The 27520-nt window shown below is 42.6% G+C and overlaps 1 protein-coding gene across 7 annotated transcripts in view; it reads right to left on the bottom strand.

Annotated features, from left to right (window-relative positions):
• nbeab (neurobeachin b) overlaps nucleotides 1-25552 on the bottom strand; it is a 190953-nt gene extending 165401 nt beyond the window's left edge. For all 7 annotated transcript variants that reach the window (XM_068714813.1, XM_068714796.1, XM_068714833.1 and 4 more), the window contains exon 1: nucleotides 25068-25552. In XM_068714813.1, coding sequence (XP_068570914.1) covers nucleotides 25068-25334 — 267 coding nt within the window. In that variant the 5' untranslated portion in view covers nucleotides 25335-25552. The remainder of the gene's footprint in view (nucleotides 1-25067) is intronic.
• Nucleotides 25553-27520: the final 1968 nt, after the last annotated feature.

Consider the following 27520-nt stretch of genomic DNA (forward strand, 5'->3'; position numbering starts at 1 on the left):
TTAATAATCCTGACACATATGTTTCCACAGAAGTGTTTTCTTGTTGCTTGGCTATCCATGCCATTGTACACAAAAACACATTTTTGCAATATACATTTTAACTTAATATAGTCGTACAATGGAATTATTTAGCCTGAATGTGTGGGTGCATAGACAGTAGAAAAGAGACAATTCCTATTTAATGTCGATGTGGTGTAAAAATTTTCTCTCGTCACAGCTGATGCTCCGCACCTCATCCTCGGTCACTGTGTCATCGCTTCACAGCGTGGAGCCGAACCCTTGTTTTCCCAAATATGAAGAGAGTTCAGTAGCAGATGAGTGAAGCTGTATTCAAAGTGAAGAGCCAGTCAGGACAGAAGGCGGCGAGTCTTTCCTTGGACTTGCTCGTACTTCAACCCTGACTGTCATGTTCATTTTAGGAGGAACTGAAAAGAGAATGAGTAGTTCAAGCTCAGCCTGGGCGTTCTATTGAGAAATATTAGAGTAGTACGAGCGAACCGAATATTTTCCGTCATCGACTAAATTCTTTTAACAATGATGGAAAAATCCGAAGGACGGCAGTCACTTTGACGGATTAGAAGACCGAGGGCAACCTACTGTTAGTGAACATTGTGTACAGTAGCGTGTTGAAGAGCTAAGGACCAATACGGGTCACAGAAACACATTCTCCGGCCGTCTAACGATGACGCTGATAGGTTCATACAGCGGAGTTAGTGGAAAACCTGGTGCGTCTCACACAGACGCCAAAGGGTGCGTCTGTGCGTCGGCATCAGACGACCGAGGAGCGCAAGACCAAGCGTCTGAATCCGACGAGTTGGGATAAACGGGTCGGTCACAGACGGATGCAGCACTGGTGCAGAAGGAGCATTGCGTGCTGCGGGATTTCCTCCCAGTGAAGCAAGAGCCTGTGTATTCATTCTCTCATCAAAAAAATTAATTTAAACCTTAAAAAGGTTTGATAAAATGACAAGTAATTATTGATTATGAAGAAATTTTTACAACCCTGACCATCAAAATGAGACGGATGAAACGGTAATGTCTAATGCAGCTGCACGTCATACATTAAAGCATGCACGACTCAAACTGAAGCCAGCTGCACGGCTTCACCAGAAGGTGTGATAGTCGGTGAAACCATACAGTCATCCAGATCCACTGCCGGTGGACTCTGTTGTGACGTTGGAGGGAGGGAGAGAGAGAGAGAGAGAGAGAGAGGAGAGAGAGGAGAGAGAGAGAGAGAGAGAGAGAGAGAGAGAGAGAGAGAGAGAGAGAGAGAGAGAGAGAGAGAGAGAGAGAGGAGAGAGAGAGAGAGAGAGAGAGAGAGAGAGAGAGAGGCTATTCCCTTCCCCTCTGCAGCAGAGATTTTTACAAGCTCTGAAAGCTCCTCTGAACCACGGCAAACAAACATAGAACAACAAAAGGCGAGTGCCATGCTCAGTTTATATCTGGCAAAGACAAAGTACGTTTCACTTCTCTCTCCAGCTGAATGTCAAATAGGTTATCAAACGCCAAAAACAAACACAAGACAGCAAGAACAAGCTGGGATTGTTTGCATGGAAAGCTGTTATTGACAGTCTCTCAACATTGAGGAACAACTTGAGAAAATCAATGCAAAAATAAATAAAAAATGTCAGACAGAGTATACAGATGCTTGGGAAATAGATAGAAAAATTGAGCTGCGGTTTAAAACAGAATGTATCAGGAACACAAAATTGCTTTTTCTTAAAAAACGGTTGTCTAAGAAAAAGCCTGCAGTCATTTCATCAGGCTCTCTGCGTGTGTTCATGTGGGTACGCGGCGCATGTGCACGAGTGCGGTATGGTCTCAGATTGATGGCTCTATTATGGTCTTATATGAACTACTGTGTAATTACTTGCATCAACACAACCCGTCAGCCTCAATCTGCCTAACGTCACGAGGCCGCCGAGCAGAACGTTGCTCACTGAAAGTCGGAGTAATATCAAAAATGCATCCTTCTTCTCGCGCGCCGATCAATTCCAGGCCGCTAGCTTCTGCGATGCATATGAATATTCAAATCAGATTTAACTCAGATTACGCTGACTCAGATGGTCAAAACATGAGGTTTGTTTGTTCTGTGCACGGGGTAGAAGTGTGTAGATTATAACACAATGAAAGAAAAAATGAATTTACATGATATGCTGTTTAATCATGTTGCCTTAGCTTAAATGATTTCTGCTCCGCAAGACTTGAAAATAATAATAATAAATGCACCAATTTAATTACAGATGCACCGATCAAACGACCACTGGTCAAAACCGATCAGACGATCAGTCTCATTTTTTAATAACCAACTAACATTCTCTCTCCCTCGCTCTATACATCTCTTCATAAAATTAGCATTTTCATAACACACAACACTCGTATTGCTTTCTAGCGTCCCACTTGTTGATACGTTTGAAAGTGATGCCATAAAGAGGCAGTACAGTGTTTCACATTGCTTGTACCAACACACAGCAGTCAAGGCATCACCACAGAGGTACGGCAACACCACTCGGACAAACTAAACGCAGAACTAAAAGGGTCGGTAATAATAATGGAAATATTGTAATTATTCATATTATTATCAATATCAATATGTGAGAGGGACATTTTGAGAATCTTCATATTTATATTATTATGCCAAACAATACAGGAATCATTGCAAGAATAAGATCAAAATCGTGTGCAATTTTTTGACCCATATAACGCAGTTTATGAGCAAAAGCACATGTATCAGTCATAGATGGACAGAGGTGTGGTGGAGCAACCTGAGTCCAGACAGACAGACAGACAGACAGACAGACAGACAGACAGACAGAGGAGCCAGGTGGCTGTGAAACAGCAGAGTCACCTTATGCTGCCAACAGTGGAGTTGGTCCACAGCGGGAAGTCCTTTAGATCATCACAGCACAGTAATTACCTCCAGAGATGGAGGGGAAAGCAAATATTGATCATTTCTATAATTATGTAATGGGCAGGAGGCCACTAATTAAAACAAGTAAAAACTACTTTAACCCTCGTTACGTTCCTGCCAACTGACAACATGTCGGCAAACTCTGCAACAGGTAGAACAGCATTTGTTCTGTCATAGACACAAACAACACATCTAGTCTTTCAGCAACTCCACCGCTAAGAAACAGAAGAGTTTGAAGATGAAATGTTTTAAAGGGATTTATTTAGTCTCAGTTTTCTTAAATGTAAAGGTTACCTATGTACAGACGGGCCCACTAGAAAGCACACAGTAGTGCACTGCCCCACAGTCAATGGAGATAAGCCGACTCATGTATTCTGTGGTCTGTCTCTATAATGACTTTAATGACTATAATGTTTTTTGTTTTGTATTGATAATGTATTGTTATGGTTATTTTGGCCATCATGTGGTCCTAACTTCATGTTTTAGAACCGGAGAAAAATCTGCTCTACGAGAACAATAATATTGTAATAGCTACACAATGATTATATGAATAAAACAGATGACGTTGAAACAATTAGGTGGGTTTACCAGCTTTTAGTTAGGAATTAATGGGAAGTTAGGAATAAAACGTAAATAAGTGTACGTCATGCACAGAATACAGCTGCATTGCTTTTATTTTGAAGGACACTGTTGCTGTTTTTTTTTTTTTCTCAATTTACGTACGTCAGTACGTTCGTGAATGTGTGTGAGCAGCAGCGTCACTGCAAAGTGTTGACTGATGCAGAGCGGACACATCTGAGGCTTTGCTAGCGAAGCTGCAAACCCAACATGGTTATTAAATATATATATATATTTGTTTGGATCATTATTCCTGCTGCAGATGTTTCAGGTGGAGCTTATTCTAACTCTTTTATACTCTGTTGTTCAGTTTGGGTAGTTAGGAAGGGTTCGAATAATTATAATGTGCAAAATAACTCTTAACTAAAGCTGCCAGACAAATGTAGTGGAGTAAAAAGTACAAAGTTGAATAAAAGAGAAATAATCAAGTAAAGTACCTTGACTTTGTACATAAGTACAGTACTTAAGCAAATACACTTAGTTACATTCCACCACTGATCATAATATTCACTCTTACCACTCACAGCTTATCAAAACCATACAATTTGCTTTTTATAAAGGAGGTGGAATAATATAGAGCAGGACTGAGTTCAGTCTATTGGACTGAATATTCTCTCCACAACAGTCCCTGTTTCTCACGAGGCCCCTTGGGAAAAATAATTGACCAAACCTGTTCTAGAGGAAACGTGCATGACAGCAGCACGTCAAAAGAGAACCCAATAACTGCCATATAGGCTCCAAACATTGCTACCTTAATGCTAAAGTAGGGAACAGTAGTACAACTGGAGTGTCTTTAGGATACCAGCCAGCATCTTAAGGAAAGGAGAGGAGAGGATTGGACAGAAGCATGGTCACTCAAGCAACGCACACTAATCTGCAGATGCCCCGAGTGAGACTTGGCCATGCTCTCTGACACATGGCAATCACACGGCTCAGTGCAGAAACACAGGCGCATCGTCCACAACACACCGAGTCAGCGACGGACCTGGAAGCACCAGCTGCCCTCTGACCGAGAACAAATGTACCGACGGGGACCGACTGTCTCGCCCCTCAAGTGTCATTCTGGAGGCTTTGTGGACAGAGAGAGACGAGGAGAGGTTATCTGGAGCTGAACCGGGAGCGTTAGGAGTCAGCGTTTGATTCAATCAGCGGCCACGCTTACAGGCATGGAGAATGTCATCCTTAATCCGGTTACTCACGTAATCCAGTTTTTGTGCAGCGCGCGTAAATGTCCTAACTTGTTTAGAATAACCTGGTTAAGCTCCGACTGCTATCATGAGGATTAGGTTAAATGGTCTCGCATCAATTCTTAAACTGGTTACTGAGATATGAACTCCAACCGTCTAACCGCTTTCATTTTTGGTAAATATTGTCAATGCAGATGGGTTTTTTTATTCTTCCGTGCTGATGAGATTCTGATGTCATCACACAGCCAACAGAAATTCTCTGTGAAAAATATAATCAAATATTATTAATTATTATAATAATGACCACACAAGCCATGGATCCCACAGTGACGCCTACTACTAACTCAGCACTTCTGTCACTAAGTGAATATATGCAGTGTGTTTAGATGCATCATTTAAAATGGGGTTAACTTGAAGTCGTATACATGACAGATGACAAATTAAAACAAGACACTGGGGTCCAGCCATGCACAGTCAAAGGGCCTGACTAAAAGACTGAATACAGGTATATCATATATAATATGACAGCAAACATCAGTCTACGACATTCTGAATCACACGAGTCCAGCAAACCTTTTCTGCAAAGTATGAAAGGAAATAGTTTGAGTTTGTTTAAATATTGAAAAACAGAAGTTCTGTTGAATATGTCTTATTAATGCTGATGAGGATGTGCATGCAGTTCGTTTCAATTAAGAATTGAAAAGAAATGTTCATCTCTCATGAAAATAAATGATCATTGATATGCATTAAAATAATTACTGCCAGACTATCTGAATGTGTGTACGTGAATCCCAGTGATGGAGTTGAACTGTGGTGAATTGCTGATGCCGACGGGTTGATAAACTGAGTAGAACATATTTTCTCCTCTTCTGCTTACCCCTGTCACTCACCACATACTTCCCTCTTTTTCCCCTGCCAAGCTCGAGATGACCCCCCCCCCATATAACAGGTCACACTCAATCTCATAAACCAGCAACAGAACACCGGTCCAAACTCGAAACATGCTCGACTGCCGGTGAAATCATTCCCACTCAGTGACTGAAACGACAGCTGTCGGAGGGAATGAACGACTAAGACTTCACTGACATAAAGCAGCAGCTGAAAACTCACATATTCACAAAGGTAGGTATTGTACAGTATATGCAGTTGAGAATCACTGCACAATGTGAACATGCAGCACTATTTTTTTATCATACTAAACCAGGGGTCACTAAAAGGTGGACCGCAGTCCGGGTCCAGACCCAGAAGCCGTTGTATCTGGACTCTGGTCCTACAACCGATAGAGAATTGAAAATTATTACATTTTGACGGAGCGCTTCTATTTTAACCGGCGCAGCTTTTCTAGCCTTTACGGTATTCATTCAGCGGTCCAGGAAGCACACCGACATGCGTTGGAAATCATCTCAGGTGATGCTGCTCAGCCAATCAAATGTGTGCATTCTGATAAGCATCTCCAGTGAGATTCACACACACACACACACACACACACACACACACACACACACACACACACACACACACACACACACACACACACACACACACACACACACACACACACACACACACACACACACACACACACACACACACACACACACACACACACACACGACCCAACAGGAGAAGTATGTGAGTCAGAGAAGTTATTTCACATGAAGTTCTCCAAAAAGAGGGACGTGTTCTCTGACTGAGAATGGCCAGAGTATTTTCATCGGGTAGTTTAAAACCAGTGTGTCTCATATGTTCAGAGACCGTGAGGTTTATTAAAAGCAGTAATGTGAAGCGCCACTACGAGACAAAGAACAACTCTTTTGAGCAAACGTACAAACTCACATCTGAAATGAAGACACAGAAAACAGACCTAAGAGCCCAATATGATCAGAATTCTAACACATGAATTCATTGACCAACTATGATGTTAACAGAGAGAATAGAGCTGAAACAAGTAGTTTAATAACCACACATGAAGTCCATGCTCACACATTTATCTTGTTAGAAGATAATATAATATCATGGTTTTCTTGGTAGACATCACTTTACCCTGAATGAAATGAATTTAAAACTGCAGAGCAAATCAGTGAAATTCATTTTTCTAAAATGTATTACTTATTTTAAGATGCACAATTTTCAAAAGCTTTTGAAAATTTACTTACATTTACTTATTATTAGAGTATGTACTATTTATAATTCGTCCAGTTCAATCTTGAATTGACAGTCAGTTGTTGACTACATACAGACGTTAATACTGTTAATAATGTTCTGGACCTTTGCATGAGGATATTCTCTCTAACTGGACCTCGTTTAATCTAATTGAATACCCCTGTACTAAACTAATCACATTTACGTTCACACACACACACACACACACACACACACACACACACACACACGCACACACAGGGTGATGAATAAAAATCACGTGTGGCATCTAGTACAAAGCAGTGTGCACAACATTCAGGTAGCAGCTTCTCAGTTTTAGCAGACAGCGCCAATCGCTTTTGGCTGGTTAAAATGACAAACGGCGGTGCCGGGTCACATCCGCTGTCACTAATTAACGTTCATTGTCAGAGTGAATTGATGACGGGCCAATATTAAAACTTGGCTGTTGTCAGGTTTGTGTGCTCTCTGCAGGCTGTAAGCATTACAAAGAGAACTATGCCGGTGGATTTTTCATTAATATATCAGACACACAGTGAATATGCACTGGGCAGCTGTGTCATTCACATTTGACTGGACTCCGTATAGGCAGATACCAAATATCAAAGGACTCGGATTGGGATCAGGAAAAAAAAAAAAAACACGATTAACGATACCAAAAACCCAAACGTCTTAATGCTCCGTCTTCTAATTCTCATGTTACGATGACTTGTTGCTGTACTGCCAATTGTCTATTTTGTCACTATTGATACAAGAAGCCAGCAGTCTGGGCTAATTATTCACGATCCATTAAAGGGAGGTACAGGGTCCCTTGTGTAAGCACCATCCTTCTTAACATTTGGTTGTCCCTCTGTCAGTTAAACTGATTAACGACTAACTCCTGGAGGATAGGCAGAAGAGTAGGGAGGCTCTCAGGTAACGGCAGGTCTTCACCACTCGAGTGGAAGCAAAGGGAGACGCGTTTGTTTGCTTGTAATGTCGCACCAAGCTGTGTATGTTTTTCAGAGATATGACTAGATTTTAACAGAGTGATTCATTTGCTTGGTTGATTTATCTCAGGCTGATGTTTGCGTGTGTGTTCTTATTAAATGGTTTTTTTATTGTCATGTTTACGAGGTAACCATGACAGTCCCGGTGACTTGAGTCGTACAGAACCATAAAGTGTTCCTTGAATGCAGTCGAGTCTGCGTTCCATAAAGAATGAGGTTGGGTTCAGGGACAAACAGTCCATGGAGCTCTGTGGATCCGTCAGAGTTGCTGCTCAGTATGCGTAGGTTGCCAAAAGACCAGATTTTAGGATGTTTTGCAAATATTAACTCACAGCGAACAAAACATCTTGGCCCATCGGCCAAGTCGGTAAATTGAAAACGTAATCTGCCAAAATACCCTTTACTGGAGAAAGATTTTAAGTTACATCACAGAAATCTGTTCCCCAGGCTAAAAAAAAAAAAAAAAAAAACGAACATGTACAGGAGGAAAATGTTAGTTTGCTAGCACTTCATGTTGAGCCAGTGAAGCAGACACCCAACTGACTTTGTGTTAGACAGAGAGCCATGCTTCTACCTTCATTTCATCAGTTCAGACAATGTTCAGTCATGTGCTGGTATTCACTACAAACAGCCAAACAAACAGTACATTTCCATATTTTATGCAAGCAACCACGATTCATCCACCAGCCCTTTTTATGCTCGTTGTGCTGCTGAAGTGGTTGATGTCTTCTCACCGACGACAACTGTGTTGGATTTTATGCAACAAACCACTCGATGCAGCTACTTTATACAGACTTTGACGCTCTGACTGACAACAGAAATGGATCTCTTCAGTCTCCGCAAGCTAGCCAGCTCCACCTTCAAAACAGGATTTTCCTACTGCTGTTTTAAGCCTCTACACGCATAAAAGTGGCTCCTTGACCAAAGTCAGAGGATGCACAGGTTGTTCTTCTGAGACAAAGACAAGATTAGTCAGCAATGACACGGGATCTTTGGGGGATTGGGAAGTTTTTCGACTGTCAGAGATTTGATGTACAACTTTGTTAGAGTTGACAGCGCAAATCTACTTTTAAGCCTCAAGGACATTTGTGGGCCAGTAGCGGCTCGCTAATTTGTTTCGACACTCTTAATAAAGTCAGACAGATAGAACTGTTCCTGAAACGAGACTCTGACTCCAAGTGCAGCCGGACACAGACCGACACGGACTCCCGAGTCACTGGTCCACAGACATTTGGGAAGACCACGAGCATTAACTGTTTTTATAAAACTCAAATCATACTGACGTTCATTGGGACCGTCAGAAACAGACTACCTGTAAAAAGGGTCCAATTTCTAGAGGAAGGATAGCACTGGAGCGCCCTCCTTTTAACAGAGGAAATATTAGGACAGCTACAGACAGCATCCTCTGGCTGTGAGCAATAGACGCAGAGCTGCACGGCTGATTGGAAATGTTAACAATCACCACTGCAGGATTGTAGCCGCAGGGACACTTTTTATTGTTAGCCGTGAAGATAAACTTGGAACAATCTAATCGTTGTCAACGCCTACATTGTGAACATATTGTTGTTGTAAAATGCAGTCGCAGCCGCACCACATGGATTTAGCTCGGCTGTCCTCTCGTGCCCTGCGGTCCCGGTGAGGCTGTCCTGAACTTCTCCTCACCCCATTCCCCGTCCTCCATTCTCCTCCCCCTGCGTGGTGATGCAGGGATTTTCATCCAAGGGCAATAGAGACCTGCTTCTGGCAATGGGCCACTTCTGTGTGGCATTGCTGTGACCCGACCCGCAAACTGTAAAAGCAGTCAGGAACGAGCCAGGCAGCGTAACACTCTCCTGAAGAAGCATCTTTCTAGAGAGTTAGGGAGAGTTAAATGCGTTCTCAAAAATATAAAATGTGTTGCTACTGGCACCATCCTATCAAGGGATACTGGGAAGAGAGATCTCTGCCTCATGTATTGATCGACTACAATGCTCTGTTTATCTGTCACACTGTGCAAGTGATTGCCAAACAGAATTGTTTGGTTTTCATTCTAATCCTCCATTCTTGAGGTTTTGATTTAGACCTGGGACACCTGCTGAAGGCAATTACGGCCCTAGTGGGAATGAAAACCAGTACGTTTGAGACAGGCATGTCCATTGGCTCTCAATACCACCGGGATGCAAGTAAACTAAATAGCACACTCAAGACTCTCTCCAGGAACTTACAGCCCTATATCCAAACCGTGTGCGGAAAAGGTCGTCAGGAGGACAATGACGACAGCGCGCCATCTAGGAGAAGATATGCCGCCCTCCACAAACGTACACCGTGGACACAGAGCCACTCTCCTCGGTGAGCCGACGCTCCCTCGAAGAGGCAGTGCTGCACTACTCGTCTGGCTCGCGACCTGGACCCCTTGAAGTATTGCACATTCATAGAGAGACTTGCTCGGTGTATCGATTTGAATGGAAATATAAAGCGCAGTAAGGCGCAGACCGTAAATACAGGTATTTACCTTCTTTAGTGCAGGCAGCAGCGGGCCACACTGATCATTGTGTCGACAATTCACTTTTCTACGAGAGCTGTCGTTTTCTCTGACACAATCTTGATGCTGGTGAACCAGAAGATAATGTCTAAAATATCCCACTGTCAAGGTTGCTGAAGGGCCTAAAACACTTTTCCAAAAAGCCCTTGGAAGTGTGTTTCGGGGCCGTATCAGATGACCAACATCTCCAGGCTTATGTTGATGTTTTTAGAACGTAAGAGAATCGGATAGAAGTAGAATAAAAGAGGGTTTTTTTTTGCTAGTTATTTAATGCTTTACAAGCCGTCTGGTTCTTTTTCAACATGTATAAATCAGTACTTCTCATTGTCACTGTTTTTGTTTGGTTCTTTTCCCTCAGACCCTGTGTGTAGAGGGAAACGCTTGAGGGGAGAGATGGCACTGACGGGTGGGATGCCGATACTATGGATAGATAAAAATCAAAATACAGCCGGCAGCTCCGAAAAAGCTCCACGCCGTATGACCGTCCTGCTGAGAAATGAAATATGGTCAACACAACTTATAGAAATGGGCAAATACAAGCTGTGTCAAGAGTGGGAATTGTCTGCCAAAGCCAGGGAATACGAGAGAAAGTCGTTAATCAAAGCATGTATTATCAGTCAGAGGCATGATGCCGGGATTCAGCAATCTCCACAGACTTTCACCACTCCTAACACCCTGTATTCATTTTAACAAGAGGAGTAAGACTGTCACACTGTCCCAGGCTGTGCTCCATATAGGCCATCTAATTCCAGGCTGAATCATCTTAAACCAAATGCCACAGCAGTAATCCCTTCTCTGCTTGAGACTCTGCTGAGCAACAGTGAGGCTCTCCAGCCAGATGTTCCTTTCAAAGCAGGCCAGCTCTCACAACTAATAGCATTAGCCAGTTGACACACATTTAGCATAGCCTATGCTTGAAATTGGGCTTCAATATGCCCATGCGTACAACACACAGAGACTGAACTGCATCCCCCAAAGCCACAAAAGAGATATGCAGTGTGGTATGAAGCCGTTAAATGAACCCCCTTGCTTGCTGTTCTCGTCGTGTTAAGGACAGACACCCCCGGGCACAAACATTTTTCCTGCTCTGGTCAATTCTGAAAGTTTTCGGCTATTTTGCTTCGATAACGTTGCTTCTTAGCGGTAAGAAAAAAAATCAAAAATACACACTTGTCACACTTTGTTTATGTGTGTTGGTAGATTTGTTCTAAATTCACCAAGCATTGCATATTTAAAACACAACATTAAACTTGAAATACACAAAACAACCGTCTTAACGTAAGTAATCGACTGGGGAAGTTTCATGGTGATTTGTTTTTACTCTATTCACCTTTAGTGGTTTGTTCCCGTATCATTCATAGCCTAATTTATATACATATAATATTACTTTCCCCAAACTAGGCTATTGACCTGCAGTGATACAAAGAGATATCAAAAATTCACTCAGTAAAAACTTTTGACTGTCAAGTAACACAACAAGAATTTGTAACCTGGTTTTATCCAATGTTAAGATTTGTTTTTGCAAATAATCACATATTTGATAATACAATGCATCATTAGCATATTTAAACATACATTTTCACGAATCTCGTTATACGAAACAAATGATTGTTAATGCAAGTAATGGACTGGGGGAAGTTTCATGATGATATCTATTAGTTCTTTTACCACTATTCCCCTGGGGTGTCTCCACTTAAGCAGCATTTGAAGAGGCATTCAAAAATGTTTATGCAGAATGTAAACAGGTAGTATAATATGTTTTAACAGGGGCCACGATACACTGGTTCCTTTGTCAAATCAAATTTAAACAGAAAATAAAGTTCTATAGGGTACAGTAACTCTTAGGTCTAATAGAGGAAAAACACCGAGTGCAGTTGAAAAGTAACCAGTGTGAATTGATCGACTGTATAGGAGAAGCAAAGCTTTTAATTAAACGAGGGAAGTGGAACATCATGTAGGTGTCCATTAGTCTCTCATGAATATATGTATGAGCAACACTTTTGTGGCATTTGAAGCAGAAGTTATGCTCCACTGATGTTTCATTAAAGACAACACACCTAAATATTCAACAGCAAACTGGTGAGAGTCCATCACAGTGTTTGTTTAGAGCTAGCGCTTTAAACCAGATGGGAAAAAAAAAACAAGCGGACTGTAGACAAAGTATGTCCAAGTGACTAATTATAGATGGGTCCAGTTCTAATGTGGCAGGGAGAATAATGAGCCATACAAATGGAGGGTGTCTTTGTTCATTACGCTGATCCCTTAGTATTAATTGTAATCCAAACCCCTAACTCTCACTAAGCCCCCCCCATTACTTCAGCTACATTAAATCAGTGTGTGATCTAGCTCTTAGAGAGCCCTTCATGCTCCAATATCACCAAGAAATGGAAAGATCCCAGCTGTACTGGAGCAATAAATACAAACATCCAGGAGATTGATTACACTAACCTTTATCAAAAAGCAGAGCCTTTTACAGGACTGCACAAAGCAGGAGAGCAGGACGGACGCAGCGCCCTCAGCCATGTAACGGCAGCAGCAGCGCGTCGACACCAGAGGGGATGAAGTTTACAGGGAAGCGTAACATATTGGGAACAGAACCACCCCATCAACAATGACAGCATTGTCAGGCATAATGTAGAAATCCGTATTCACAGCACACATCATTAACTGCCTAGTGGCTCGTGTGCAGACGTATAAATCTGTCACTTGCTGTAATACGGACCCCAGATGCTCTCTCTCTCTCTCTCTCCTCTCTCTCTCTCTCTCTCTCTCTCTCTCTCTCTCTCTCTCTCTCTCTCTCTCTCTCTCTCTCTCTCTCTCTCTCTCTCTCTCTCTCTCTCTCTCTCTCTCTCTCTCTCTCTCTCTCTCTCTCTCTCTCCTAGAGGAGATGGGAAGAGAAATTGCTTATACAAAAGACAATATTTTTATTGGGAAGCCACCGTCGTGTGACAGTGAGTGAACATGTGTTGAAGTACCTGTGTTTGTTGATGCACAGCCCTCAGTAAAATACTTAATGCCGAGGCACACGATACAGACGGCTCTATTCTTTCATTCACTGCCTGAGGGAAACGTCAAAACAGGTACGTGATATAGACCCTTCCACGGCTTCAGTCACCAAACCATGCTACTGTAATTAATGACGGCTTCAACTGCATCTAGAAAAACAGAAACTCATATATATATATATATATATATATATATATATATATATATATATATATATATATATATATATATATATATATATATATATATATATATATATATATATATATATATATATATATAGTAAATATATATTACTGAATGCCATCTTAACTGGTTCAAATGGAGCTAGATAGAACTAGTTGTGCTGACATCCATACATTTTTCTTTGCTTCACTTACTTTTATGTCCACACCCTTTGTAATCACAACCTGGTTTCAACAGAGTAAGGCAGCTGAGAAAATGTCATGATTTTCCTTTCCAACATGATTTAAATAAGTAAAAGTAAAGATAAAGGAAGAGGTGGAAAAGAAGAGGTCGACTGGTGGCAAAGTGAGAAAGCCGCTGCAATTAAAAGCAAATACCGTACGTCTATTACTTGTTATCCACCTAAATCCATTTGTTGGGTTTCATGACTTCAGAGTGTACAAATAATTCCTCGGCACGGAGACAATGCAAACATGAAATCACTCACACCCCGACTCCCAATTACACCGATGACTGCTCTAGGATTCATTTGCTTTGTGTCAAACGCAAGTTTGTTTTCGAGCTGGACCGCATCCAATACAAGCCAAGCGTTCCATTACAGCACAGAAACACGTTAGCTGGCTTTCATTCATAGACTCCGGTTAGAAACAAATCAGACACCTATTTCCATCTCCGAGCACAACGGTCTCACGCGATGACTGTCGGGATCAGGGCCGCGGATGTTTTTGCACCTCCTCCATCTAGTTATCAAGCAGTCTTTGCTTTTCCTGCGTCTGCACTCTGTGATGACTCTTTGCTACAGTAAGTGGCAGTCACCCTGCTGCAGCCAGCGATATGACTTTGCATGTTTGCCTGATGAGAGATGCAGCTCATCTCCATAGAAATGAGCGTGTGTGTGTGTGTGTGTGTGTGTGTGTGTGTGTGTGTGTGTGTGTGTGTGTGTGTGTGTGTGTGTGTGTGTGTGTGTGTGTGTGTGTGTGTGTGCAGGGCCTTGTTCCTGTGGGAAGAGACACACATTAACACCGAGGCTGGGATTTGGTTGAAGGCCAAAACCAGCTCCACCCGGGAGTAAGCCCGAGTATTCGCATTGCTGCTGCTGCTGCTGCTGCTGCTGATCCAACCCACTTGTCCCCCGTCTGGTTAACAACAGCTCAGTAACTGACCGCTACTAAGTAATGCTAACAATGTGTTGTGTGACGCAGCAGCTGCTCAACTCAAAGTGGGTTAAGATCAGTCAGCAGCTTTAGCATGCAAAGTGTAATGTTACCAGTGCCATTCAAAAAATGGGTTTGCCAACAGTGCGTAAAGCATATATATTAAAAAAAATTATGCCCTTTGGTTGGCAAAGGAAGAGTGATGCCAAATTGGATAAAGCATTAACAGAATGTAACCACACTCAGACATCGTTTGATAGGAACAGTGACATACTTTTGATAATACTTAGCAAAATACAATTTGAAATCTAAATAGGACTCTATTTTGTTCAATGCATAAATGACTAAATACATATTTTCAAAGGAAGTTGCAGCAAAATTCTGTTTCGACTGCTCTGACCTCAATGTTTTTTTGCGAACAGACTCAAAACTGAGAAAGGCAAACAAACAGCCCTCAGCTCAGTGCATGTGTGCACGTGTGGATATGAGGGTGTAACAACACTGTTCAGAGTGTGAGCACTAACATTCATCAAGCGTTCTGCTATCGCACCGTTTCAACAGGATCTCGCACCACTTTTCCACACCATACTGCGGCACAGCGACACATTTGCATCGATGAAGTCCTGACAGACGGGGTCAGCCACAACAACCAGGCGGCAGTTGTGACCCGGCTAAACACTACCCCACCGAGCTGGCGGACGCGTCCCAGAATTCACCCCGACAACAAATGCAAGCAGCAGCCAAATACCAAATACCACACCATCAGCATCTCTCCGGGGTAAGGCTGCATGAGCGAGAGCGAGGGATGAGCAGAGCAGGAGAAGAGTGAGGCCGAGGAGACACCGCCGTGGCCTTTGAGCAAACGCTTGACCTCTCTAGCCTTCCCTTAGGGCACTGGCTGTTGGTTATCAATAACACCACTAAGGGTCTGTCTGTACCAAACAGCATTTACATTTTGATAATGTTATCTGGAGAAGGCCGACTTCCAGAACTAGCCTCAAATTCTATTACAGCAACATTACAAACGGTGAACAATCGACAGAGAATAAAATTGAATGCACATTTGTTTTCATTTGCAATTACGATTATCCCAATAAAGTTGCACCGGTGGAGAGTATGAGAGTAAACTCCTCCACAACAAAAGAAATCGACATTGACATTTCTCTATAAACATAGTAAAGGGATATAAAAGACCAAAATCATAAAAATGAAGTGCATCAAGAGGTTTTTTTTAAAAAGGACCTACAGATACCTCATGAAAATTAGACACAACAGCACTTCGATATCAGAGAACACAGACGCAATGCACAGAAAATGTTGGAAATGCAGTCCGTTCATTTTGTCCTTGGTCTCTAGGGCAAGGAAATGTGCATCAGCATGGTCCCTGAATCAATCAGCAGTTCAGATAAAACACTTTTAAACAAACAAATTTGCACAGAATCAGAATTTCAATTTTCCCTCAAATCCTGAGAAGATTATCGTGAAGTAGGATCAGAGGAAACTGTTCTTGGCAGAAATTGGATGCTTGGTAGAGAATAAATTTTACTGAGGAAGCACAATTTAAGCATACAGTAGCGCGCTACAGTGCATATGGCTCAAAGTGGAAAATATGAAAGGCTTAGTAAAGATTTCATGAAGGTGAAGAGTGATATTCCTGATGAATGTTCCCCTATATAGAGCTTGTAGCACACTGGGTCCTATCGCAGGTACATTTAAATGATGCTTAATTGATTCATGTATATAAATTATATTTCAATGCACAGATGTCTGAGTGCACATCTCTGGACCTGAAGGAGAGATTAATGCTTCAGGACATTTCAGCAAGACATAAGTAGAGCTAAGGGATGGAATAACGATCAATCAACGATCAGATCGATAACTAAGACACCTCTTTTGGAGGTCAATTGTTTTATTAGAATTAATCATCATTATCGTGCGGTCTCCACTGCAGCAAAAAAAAAAAAAAAAAAGGCCGGAACCCATGAGGTAATGTTTCAACAGTGACACAGAAAACATTCGTGACATTTGCAAAGCTGTAGCGGTGCCTAAAAGGTGATATCGACCAAAGATTGATCAAACCGTGCAACTGACTCAACAGCAGCAGAGGGATGCTTAAAGAGAAGGCCAACCCTAACCAAAGTATCTCAGGCCACACACACACACACACACACACACACACACACACACACACACACACACACACACACACACACACACACACACACACACACACACACACACACACACACACACACACACACACACACACACACACACACACACCCCTCATCTGTAATACCTTTTCAGATACACTGATTGTCCCTCGACAGCAAAAAGGTTACGCTCTGTTGGTTCCACTGATTTTCATTCAACACTATGAAACAAAAATTAATTCATTTAGAGCAGCTTTGATTTTGTTTTCAATTAAGTCTTTATGTAATAATGTGTTTTGCAATACCCAATAAACACTGTTTTCAATTGCTCCAATTACAAAACATCTTTGTTAAATTGTCAGCTTGGCAGGAGATGGACAGAAGCAGGAGATGGACAGAAGCAGGAGAAGGACAGAAGCAGGAGAAGGACAGAAGCAGGAGATGGACAGAAGCAGGAGATGGACAGGAGCAGGAGATGGACAGGAGCAGGAGATGGACAGGAGCAGGAGAAGGACAGGAGCAGGAGATGGACAGGAGCAGGAGATGGACAGGAGCAGGAGATGGACAGGAGCAGGAGATGTACAGGAGCAGGAGAAGGACAGAAGCAGGAGATGGACAGAAGCAGGAGATGGACAGAAGCAGGAGATGAACAGGAGCAGGAGATGAACAGGAGCAGGAGATGGACAGGAGCAGGAGATGGACAGGAGCAGGAGATGGACAGGAGCAGGAGATGAACAGGAGCAGGAGATGGACAGAAGCAGGAGATGAACAGGAGCAGGAGATGGACAGGAGCAGGAGATGGACAGGAGCAGGAGATGGACAGGAGCAGGAGATGAACAGGAGCAGGAGATGGACAGAAGCAGGAGATGAACAGGAGCAGGAGATGGACAGGAGCAGGAGATGGACAGAAGCAGGAGATGGACAGAAGCAGGAGATGGACAGAAGCAGGAGATGGAAAGTCTATCCATAATCTAAACAAAATGTATATTTATGATTGACATAAAGAGTTCCCAAACTCTTCTGTTCCTACCAGATGTAAGTAGAGGAAACATGCGAGACGTCTGCTGCTTTTGAACTGATCTAAAGAGGCCACGTCTGATGGGCTTAGAAAGTCAAGTGGGTCTTAACCACTGACAGAATTTTTAGTAGCCATCTAGATAACATTGAAGGTGTAGTTTAGTAAGGGATCGAAGCTGAGCACGAATGTGATGGAGTTGAGGCCTGAGGTCAGAAAGGTGATTTACTGTTTTGAGATTGGTTCTTTAGTTTACAGACCTGCCCTGATGCTGCATTGTGTGCATTTCCACCTCAGTAAGAAGCGTCGCTTGTTTTCCAGAAACACTTTCAACGACTTCCAGAGACAAGCTGTCACAATGCGTGATGATTAATACAGTGACTTCTCACACCGCACCGCTGCAGATATCATGTCTATAAATACTGAGCTGAAGTCACATCTAGTCACGTTTTGTAACCAAGAGGAACGTTAAAGCAGTGTGCTGAAGCACGATGCCTCATTCCCTTTGTTTTTCCACTGGTGTTCTGCTTCTGACAGATGCGGTGGTGGATCTATAATTTTAATCAAGCCTTTTGTAATCACAAGATAAAAAGTGAGTTAAATGCCTCAGAGAGGACTGCTGCAAATTAGTGGGCAACTTTGAAGAAGATTTTGAGAAGCTGTAAGCAACTTTATCTGAGGGGGACGCAAACAACATGACGGCAAAAGTTCTAAATTGTGGCAACAGCAACAGGAAGAGAGCAGATTACACCCAATGAGCAAAACCTTAGTCTAAACACACTTTGAGTCTTTCAGCACCACTGTCAGTGGAGGAAGAGCTATGTCTCTGCAAAAACATACGCAGACGCGACAATCCAAGCAGAAAATGCCCATAACTGTTTATCATTACATATTCAGTCATTTGGCCGACGCTTTAATCCAAATCCAGCGATTTACAATAAATGTATTGATAACATAAGCTTATATGCACCTCTCAGCAAATCCAAACGGTTAAACATCTGGTGTCACCTTTGAACAGCACCACTGAAGCAACTTTCTCCCACCTCTGTCACATTGCTCAAGTTCGACCCATTTCTAAAAGCAGTCGGACGCAGAGTTTCCAATTCATGCATTCGTCTCACCTAGATCGGACGACTGTAACATACTCTGCTGGTACCGTCTTTATCATCTCCTCAAAACTAAAATAGATGTGCGATACGGCCAACAAGCCATTCCTCTTTGTCAGGTGGCTAGAGTGTGATTTGAGTGTGAGGATGCGCACACACCCTGGTGCATCTGCACACATTTTCTCCTCAACCTGCTTTACGTCACATGGTCTCAGTCACAGCTTTCATTTCAGGCTGCCGTTACATGGACGATTAACGGCACTCCCTCCTCATTAGTTTCAATAACAGATGGTGGCGCAAAACTAGCATTGACGCATCTCTGTCGCACAAAAAAAAACTACGTTTTTAAGATTCATGTGGGGAAATTATGTTAAATTCTTGTTTAATTGACCCGTTAATGTTTACAGTGAGACACCGCTTGGTGATGTGTGAAAAAGTATGGTTACCCAAGCTGTTTTATCATTACTCCAAATTCATTTTCACAAGGGCATTTTTTCTATTTAGTGATGGGCCAAAATATATGTTCTTTAAATATCGTTAGGCGTATTGTTACTCAGGGGACTGACGCTTATCCAAGAGCTCCGTTGGCAGAGGACTACAAGTCTCTGAGTAGATGGCCAGTCCGTCGCTGGGGACAGACGGAGAGTTACTCACGCTCACATGCTGACCTGAGAGCTATTTGGAGCCCTCAATCCAGCTAAAAGTATGTCTTTGGTCTGTGGACATAATGTCCAAGCAAACAATTGAGACTCCACAGAGGACCAGCAGATTGGACAGCTGTGCTTCCAGTTGTGAGCTGACAGCCACATCTACTGCACCATCACGCCACCGATATAGATTTGTTTTTTGGGGTAATAGAATACAGAGAAGATTCAAATAAAGTCTCTCAGAATGGAGCAAGCCGACAGCCTGTGGGATAAGTGACTTCTTAGACACATTCTTTGTAGTCAGAGGCTTCCTGTAGCGCCTAGCAGAATTTAGCTTCCCAAATCTGGAGAACAGAGGAAGTAAAGGATTCTCTGAGACGCACGGAGTCTTCCTCCTCGCCCTTCGTTCCCAAAGAAGCCCAGGCTGGCTCTGTGGAGGTCTGATTAACTCACTGGCCACATTAATGAGCCTCACTAGCCCGCTCCCATGCCATGTAGTGGTAATGTATGACAAAACACTTTCAATGAGACATTTATAGACTACTTAGAGAATCTACTGTCTCACACCAAATTAGGTAGGACGCATGTAAATATGTTGCAAGAGTTTCTCATAAACAAAAATCAACAAATCACACAAAAATGATCTATGAATATTCCTAGCAACTTTGTCTTCTAGAAATTCTGTCACCAAAACACGATTTTAGGGAAAGGTGAGGCCAACCGGATTACCTAATCAAGACATGTTGATTAACGTCTCTGGCAAGTTGCAATAATGTCGACCCTGTACCCGGGAGTAAATGCATTTCGTATGTTTTCTTGAACTCTGGACACTCCTCGTATTCCCGTCGTCAGCCAAAACCAGCTCACTGCCACTCCGGTGCAGATCGTGTGGCGCTTCATTCAGGAGGAAACATGCCCTCTGTACAAAAAAAAAAAAAAAATCTAGGCAGCAACAACGCTTAACGTGATTGGGGAAAACAAATCCGGTAAAGCATAAACAGAATTTCTAAGTCACATGGTTGATTCCTATGAGTTAATTATGACTGGCTGAGTGGCAAAGTCCTGTTTGGAGCAGATAATCAGCTCCAAGCTCCATTGCACTCTGCTGACACCAAGCCTGGAGAGCAGTCACATGGCGCAGGATTGCCGACTCTCTAGTCACATTACCCTTATACAAAAGGCCAGCGTCATGACTAATTCGGCTTTTGATACAACAATAGGTCTCACATGAGGAATGCGTTTCACCTTGGAGCTTTTCCTTTCCTCGCTCGGTCTCGCAAGCATTTTAGAAAATCGGAAACGGCAAGGATCAGCGATTACTAATCATAGTCCAATGTGCATCATTGTGCCTGGCCTGAAGATGAATGCAGCATGTGTAAGGCCATTAAGCTAATGAAAATAATTGATTTGTGATGATCATATATATCTCCAACAAAAGCAGTGAGGGCATATAAAATAATGAGAATCTGTACATTTGTCATTGAAAGTATCTCATATCCAGGCAGCCAATTCAAAGTCCTATCAAATGAGCAATAAGTGGGCCTCTGTGTAGTGAGGACTGAGCAAGTAACAGCTTTAACTGTAAAGTCACTGAAGCAGATGGGAAGTAGGAAGAGTAATCTACCGACATGTTGCAAATGTTTTCAGTAAAACTGTTATTGGCAACTGGTAGACCCCCCCCCCCCCCCCCCCCCCCATTAAAAGACCATGTTGCCATTTTTTTTTTTTATACATACATTCCAACACCAATAATGTAAAAACGTATCAATCCACTTCTGCAGCACAATCTCTTCCCTTTTCTTTTTTTTTTTACCTGCTCAGTATCCAGATTCATATTTTCATCATAATCTGCACACTGTACCCGTTTGTAGCTTTTCTCACTCAGTCCCTTGAGACGCATAAGCAAATGTAGTCGCAAAGAGACAACAAAATCAGCTAAGTGGAGGAGCAACAAACAAACAAACAAACAAACAAACTGTATTATGCCATATTTTGACAGATTGGGTAAAATATGAACACGTGGAGCACGAGTAAACGAACTGATAGCGGATAAGTTGATAACGTAGGAGTGGTTTGATCTTTTTTTTTTCTCAAGCATGTAAACATTGTAACCACTAGAATCCATGCAACGCTCCTGTTCTTTAGGAAGGAATCCACCACTTTTAACACACACACACACACACACACACACACACACACACACACACACACACACACACACACACACACACACACACACACACACACACACACACACACACACACACACACACACACACACACACACACACACACACACACTACAGTTGACCAGCGATGAGCGTTTGATACTGAAAGAGCAGAATGTCCGTGAAGCATCAGTTGGAGGAGGCTGAAATAAGCTTGGTGATAACGGACCTGACATGACAGCGTTCCCTTTGTGTAAACAGCCAGTTGCTGACAGCAGAAAGGTGTTACTCCCACATGTCAGGATCAAGATGGAGATGTGCGGTGAAAGCTTTTCTTAATTTTATAGGTCACACGTTCTTCTACTCACATCTCTCTCCGTTATCCATCAGCTCATACTTGACTTTGATCATGAAGACGAGGGCCGTCGAGTAATGCGACTTTCTCTTTTGTCAGAGAAGTTCATTGAATGATTCATACCGAGTGACAATTAGCTAAGTAGAAATATCCACTCCTATTTTCTCATCTCGGAGAAAGCGGCGAGTCGGCTGACGGCTCGCAAAAGGGGGCGACTACTGTAAATTGCACATCTGGGCATGAGACAAATCATCTTCATGGTTAGAAGATAACAAGCCATATCGTCTCGCTTGTACCAAATGTGATTAGGTGTGCGACTTATATTTAGGGTCAGAGCTTGAAAGCCTTTATGTGTGCAGCTGATGATCCACCTGAAAAGACACCTATAGGGGCAACAGTTTGATCTTAATAGCATAACTCGGTTATCAGACACGCTATCGATTACTGTTGATGACTACTTTGTGGGACATTTCAAGCCGATGACGACATGTTGTTCTCTTGATATTATAGCATTGAAATGAAATGATGGGTTTCACATTGTATATTATAAGAACTTTTGTTATGTGTGTGTGTGTGTGTGTGTGTGTGTGTGTGTGTGTGTGTGTGTGTGTGTGTGTGTGTGTGTGTGTGTGTGTGTGTGTGTGTAAACTGGTGGCAGTCTATGTCAACCTGAAGATAAACAAACTGTCCAGAGTATCTTGACTCCTGATAAAGATCCCAAAGACCCTGAACAGGAACAATGCAGTGAATGAATTAGTTCATTCTGAATAGACTGAATAGACAGAAAAAAAGCTAGCACAGGGCGAAGCACAGAGCTTTGTGTCTGATTCAATTAAGATTCACCTTTCTGACGGGCGGTGGCCATTTCATAAATCAAATGATGTGCCTGATGTCAAAATTTGTCCAACAAGAACTGCAGCTACATAACATTTTTTTTTTTAAACAACACTTTTTCATGATGGAGGATCCTGGTCTGAACGTCTAACTACAATTTTTTTTTCCAAGACGCTCCTCAGAAAAAGGAGGAAAACATAATTTTTTCATTACTCCGCAAATTGGACCCCACAAGATGCAGTTACGGATCCTTCTGGATCCTCGGGCCGTCGCTACGCTTCAAAAATAACCTAAAAACTTATAAGCAGAGAAATTGCTGGAGTCGTGGCATTTTACAGACGGGAGGGTTGTTTGCGTGACAAGCTTTCTCTGCCCTCTTCCCTGGCTAGTATTATTCATGCACATTTTGTGACGCAATTCAGATGAAGAGGCAGATAGAGCAACAATTACCGTGTCATCTGGTGACTGGTCCCAAGATAGCTGGATTATATGTGGTTCATTTGTATGCACATAATTTGGGTGCAGGTTGTGTTTCCGTTTACAAAACGCAGCCGGCAGATTCAAAATGTGCCCGATAGCTCAAATAGCTCACCGGAGCAAGGCACAAATAACCTCTTAATGATATCTGCCATTCAAATGTTTGACACCTGTATGCGACTGAGACGCGTCTGGATAAAGTGCACTCTGCCGCATGTTACAAGTAAGAGCGCGCACAAATGACTTTGAAATCTAAAAAAGGCAGCTGTGACAGCACTGATCTGCTTTCAATGGCTCAACAGAATAAAGTGAAATGGAGAAATTATAATTATACTCCATAAACAAGATGGTGCTCTATCGTGACAATACGTGTTGTAAAAAAAAAAAAAAAAAGCCATCAGTGCATTCTTCCTTGTGAACATTGCACTGCACACAGGGAGAGGGGGCAAGGTGTCACAGACTCCAGCTATTGCAGTACAACTCGTGTCCGAACATGCCAAAGGCTACAATTTGTCTTGCTCCACAGAGTGGATTTCTGTTGTGCCAGAACAGGTTGTAATTACTCTCTGGTGTGCCAACAAGGGGAGGCCGACTATTGCAAACAGGGCTCTATGTAGTGTTGGTATTCCTGTAGATGGTCAAGGCAAAAAAAAAAAAAAAAAAAAAAAAAAAAAAAAAAGGTGTGAGCTGGCTGTACAGTCTCTACATTAGCAGCCGGCTGCTGACGCTGGGCACACCGTCAGGTCAAACGCTCCCCATGCTTGTTTGGAAAGTGGAGAAAAGGCATAGCTTTGCACAAGACACACGTTATTGAGTCAATATGAATCGGGGAAGAGGGTGATGACCACGCAGACTCATACTCCAGTTAGGAGAAGGTCCAGCAACAAGACTCGTCGTCTTAACGACACGCTGCTGAGGAGCAGAACTGGCCAAATTATCACCAAACACCGGCAAATTATTGAACTCCCTGGCATGTTATGGGGATCTGAAGCTCAGGGCCCCCCGCAAATACACACACACACACACACACACACACACACACACACACACACACACACACACACACACACACACACACACACACACACACACACACACACACACACACACACACACACACACACAACTTAATTGTGGCCCAACATTTAAACTATAAGTACTCACAAAACACTTTAATCCAAGCAGGTGTGCACTTCTCCTCTCACTGACACCATCCACACCAGTGTGCCTCATTTACAAGCAAACACAAGGAAGTTGGCACTTTGTTGAACTTGTAAACTTCACCCCATGCTTTGTATCAGCATCCCCTCATCCCTCATCCCTCATCCCTCAAACCACCTCATATGTGTGCATGTGGGACTTTAGAATGCTCAAAAATGTTCCGGGGCACTTATATCAGTACTGCAAAAAAATTAAAAATAAATTGTAATCATTTACACACAGCCTCGACGTCACAATAGCATCATTTTGCCATACGTCTATTATGTCAGCTTTTGTTTCCATTGAATAGCACTCCGGATTTAGGAATAAAGCAATAACGTCCAGTCATAGAGTGATCGGAGGGAAACACGTTTACTCACCAAATTCAGCACCGTTTCAACGATATCCCGGTTGTTAACCTCTCCAACCTGGATCAGTCCGATGACAACAGCAAATTTCATTCTGATATTCCGGATCGGGACCGATGGATTGACAATCCCAGCCGGGAACACCATTGAACCTGAGCCGGACATCATCATTGTCTCACCGGCGGAGACTGCAGCCGCGAGTTGCCTCTGACCGGGAGGAGGATGTCGGTCCGAGAGCGACATCGAGCCCGGCATTGTCACCGGTCTCTCGCTTGTCATTCCAACCCGAACCGGGCGGCTTCAGACTCTAGTTACACGCTTTCTCCTGGCAATAAATCCAATCACCGCTCTGGAGCACCAAAAAAAAAAAAAAAAGAAAGAAAGAAATGAGAGGAGAACACTCGCGAAAAGAAAACACAAACAAGAAATCACTCTCTGTCAGTAAAATCCACTCCCGAGAGTTCCGGTGAGAGAGTCCGGTGTGTTTTGTTAACTGAGCAGACTGACCAGCAAAGCTGTGTGTGTGTGTGTGTGTGTGTGTGTGTGTGTGTGTGTGCGTGTGCGTGTATATGTGTATGTGAGGAGAGTGCCGCTCTCTTAAATGCGTGTCTCCCACGTCTGTGCCGCTGTCACCGCCATGTTGCCGCCCCCTGCCTGCGGTTCCACTCACCACGCGTGCGCTGGCTGCAGTGATGGAGCTCGAGAGCTCTTCTGTCCACCTGGCAGGTGGGGAGCAGCGAAGGGCGGAGTGCTTCGTTGAGAGTTCAGCATGCTGGCAGAGTTAAATAAACAAAACAAAAAAAAGATTATGTTGCCATCCACAGCCATGACACAAGTTATGTCCGTTAGTCAAATTAAGCCAATCCTTCTGCAAGTTAACCTAAAACGAGCAATATTCCGCATAATGCTCACTTAGCTAACAGCACGGGAACTTAGCTTCATTCCGAAACAAACTTTATAAAAGCTGAATGTAACATTCTGAGCATGAATTTGGCAGCAAACAAGTAAAGACACGGTGGAGTATTGTCTACCTGAGCAGAGAAATAAGGCGGCGCTCTCACCCGGTGTGTGTCGTTATCGAGCTAGCCGCGTGTGCTTTTAGTGCACGAGAGGGCGCCCCACTGGTTAGCTCGAGACTGCTCCTTTACGTTGGTTTCATACGGCGGTTACAGATGACCGACAGCATCGCTGCGGTACCGTACGCACACCTCTTCAAGCCCCCCCCCCCTCAGGTTAACACCGTTAGCTCTGTCCGCATTAAGTTTGCACTGTTTCACCGCTAGCTATGAGCCGCTGGCACGCCGTCGACAGGTGGAGGGTCGTTGAGCGGTAACAGCAATGACAGCCGGAAGTCACCTGCATAGTTACCTTTGACCTACTGTTGCTCATACCTGTACGAATAAACAATATTGTATAAATAGAAAATCATTTGGAGTTAAAGTAATACAAAAATTGGCTGAATGAAAAAAAAAAACCTTGTTCATAGTTACCTGTAGTTTGGCTCCACAGGAAATGCACAGGTGCACCAAATATCATTAATTATGACTTTGCTCCATTTTGGTGTCCCAGTGAGCTGACACACATAAATTGAGAGATTCATATTATTAGTTATGCTCATCAGTGCGTTAGATTTATTGGTGCTATGCTTGAGGTGTCTCCCTGTACATTTTAAGATAAGATGTTTTGAGATATTAAGTTTTGATGGTAATTAGTATTGACTATTGCTTTTCTTCTTAAAGGTTATTATATAATTAAGACCTTTCTGCAGACACTGAGCCATTCAGGATGTTGTTATGATTATTGTTATCCTACAATTTCTTCTTTTCTTCCCATCTCATAAATGTGTTCTGGTCTCATGACAGTTTGAGCTCCAGGTGTTTAGTTTATTGATCAGTCTGTGAGGCACAAATGTTGCCGGGGATAGTCATATGCAAAGCAATACAAAGAATCCTATTACAGGGAGATTATTCCCTTGGTCACGTTTTCTCCTAATGATCCTGATGAGTTAGTCTGCTTGTTGACCCATCACATTTAATTGGTAATTACAGACAGAATTTAAGCATTTACCGGCATTGGTGGAAATTCATGAATTGCATGGTTTATTACTGAACATTTTGTAGAAGATTCTGGTTTGCATCCATCACTGTTAAACACGCATGTTTCCATTTACATAATTATATCAATACAATGTTTGTTTTCAAATACATTATTGTTTTTTTTTCCTTTCCAATGAGGAAAATACTTGCATGTTAGATTCATTGTATTGTAAAAACAAACTGTTGTACTGGTATTTTACTGCCTTTTGTCTTGAATGTTTTTTTGAGACAATCATGAGGAGTGGCTTCTCCAATAAGCTCATGTGTGGCCAATTATGATTCGCCCAAAGTCATATGGACAAATGAATGCAATAACAAATAATAATAATAACCAAAAAAAGCCACCAGGTTCCCGTGGTTATATAAACG

The sequence above is a fragment of the Cebidichthys violaceus genome, unplaced genomic scaffold, assembly GCF_023349555.1.
Source record: "Cebidichthys violaceus isolate CVI_PGR_0920_01 unplaced genomic scaffold, fCebVio1.0.p SCAF_1, whole genome shotgun sequence".
NCBI lineage: Eukaryota > Metazoa > Chordata > Actinopteri > Perciformes > Stichaeidae > Cebidichthys > Cebidichthys violaceus.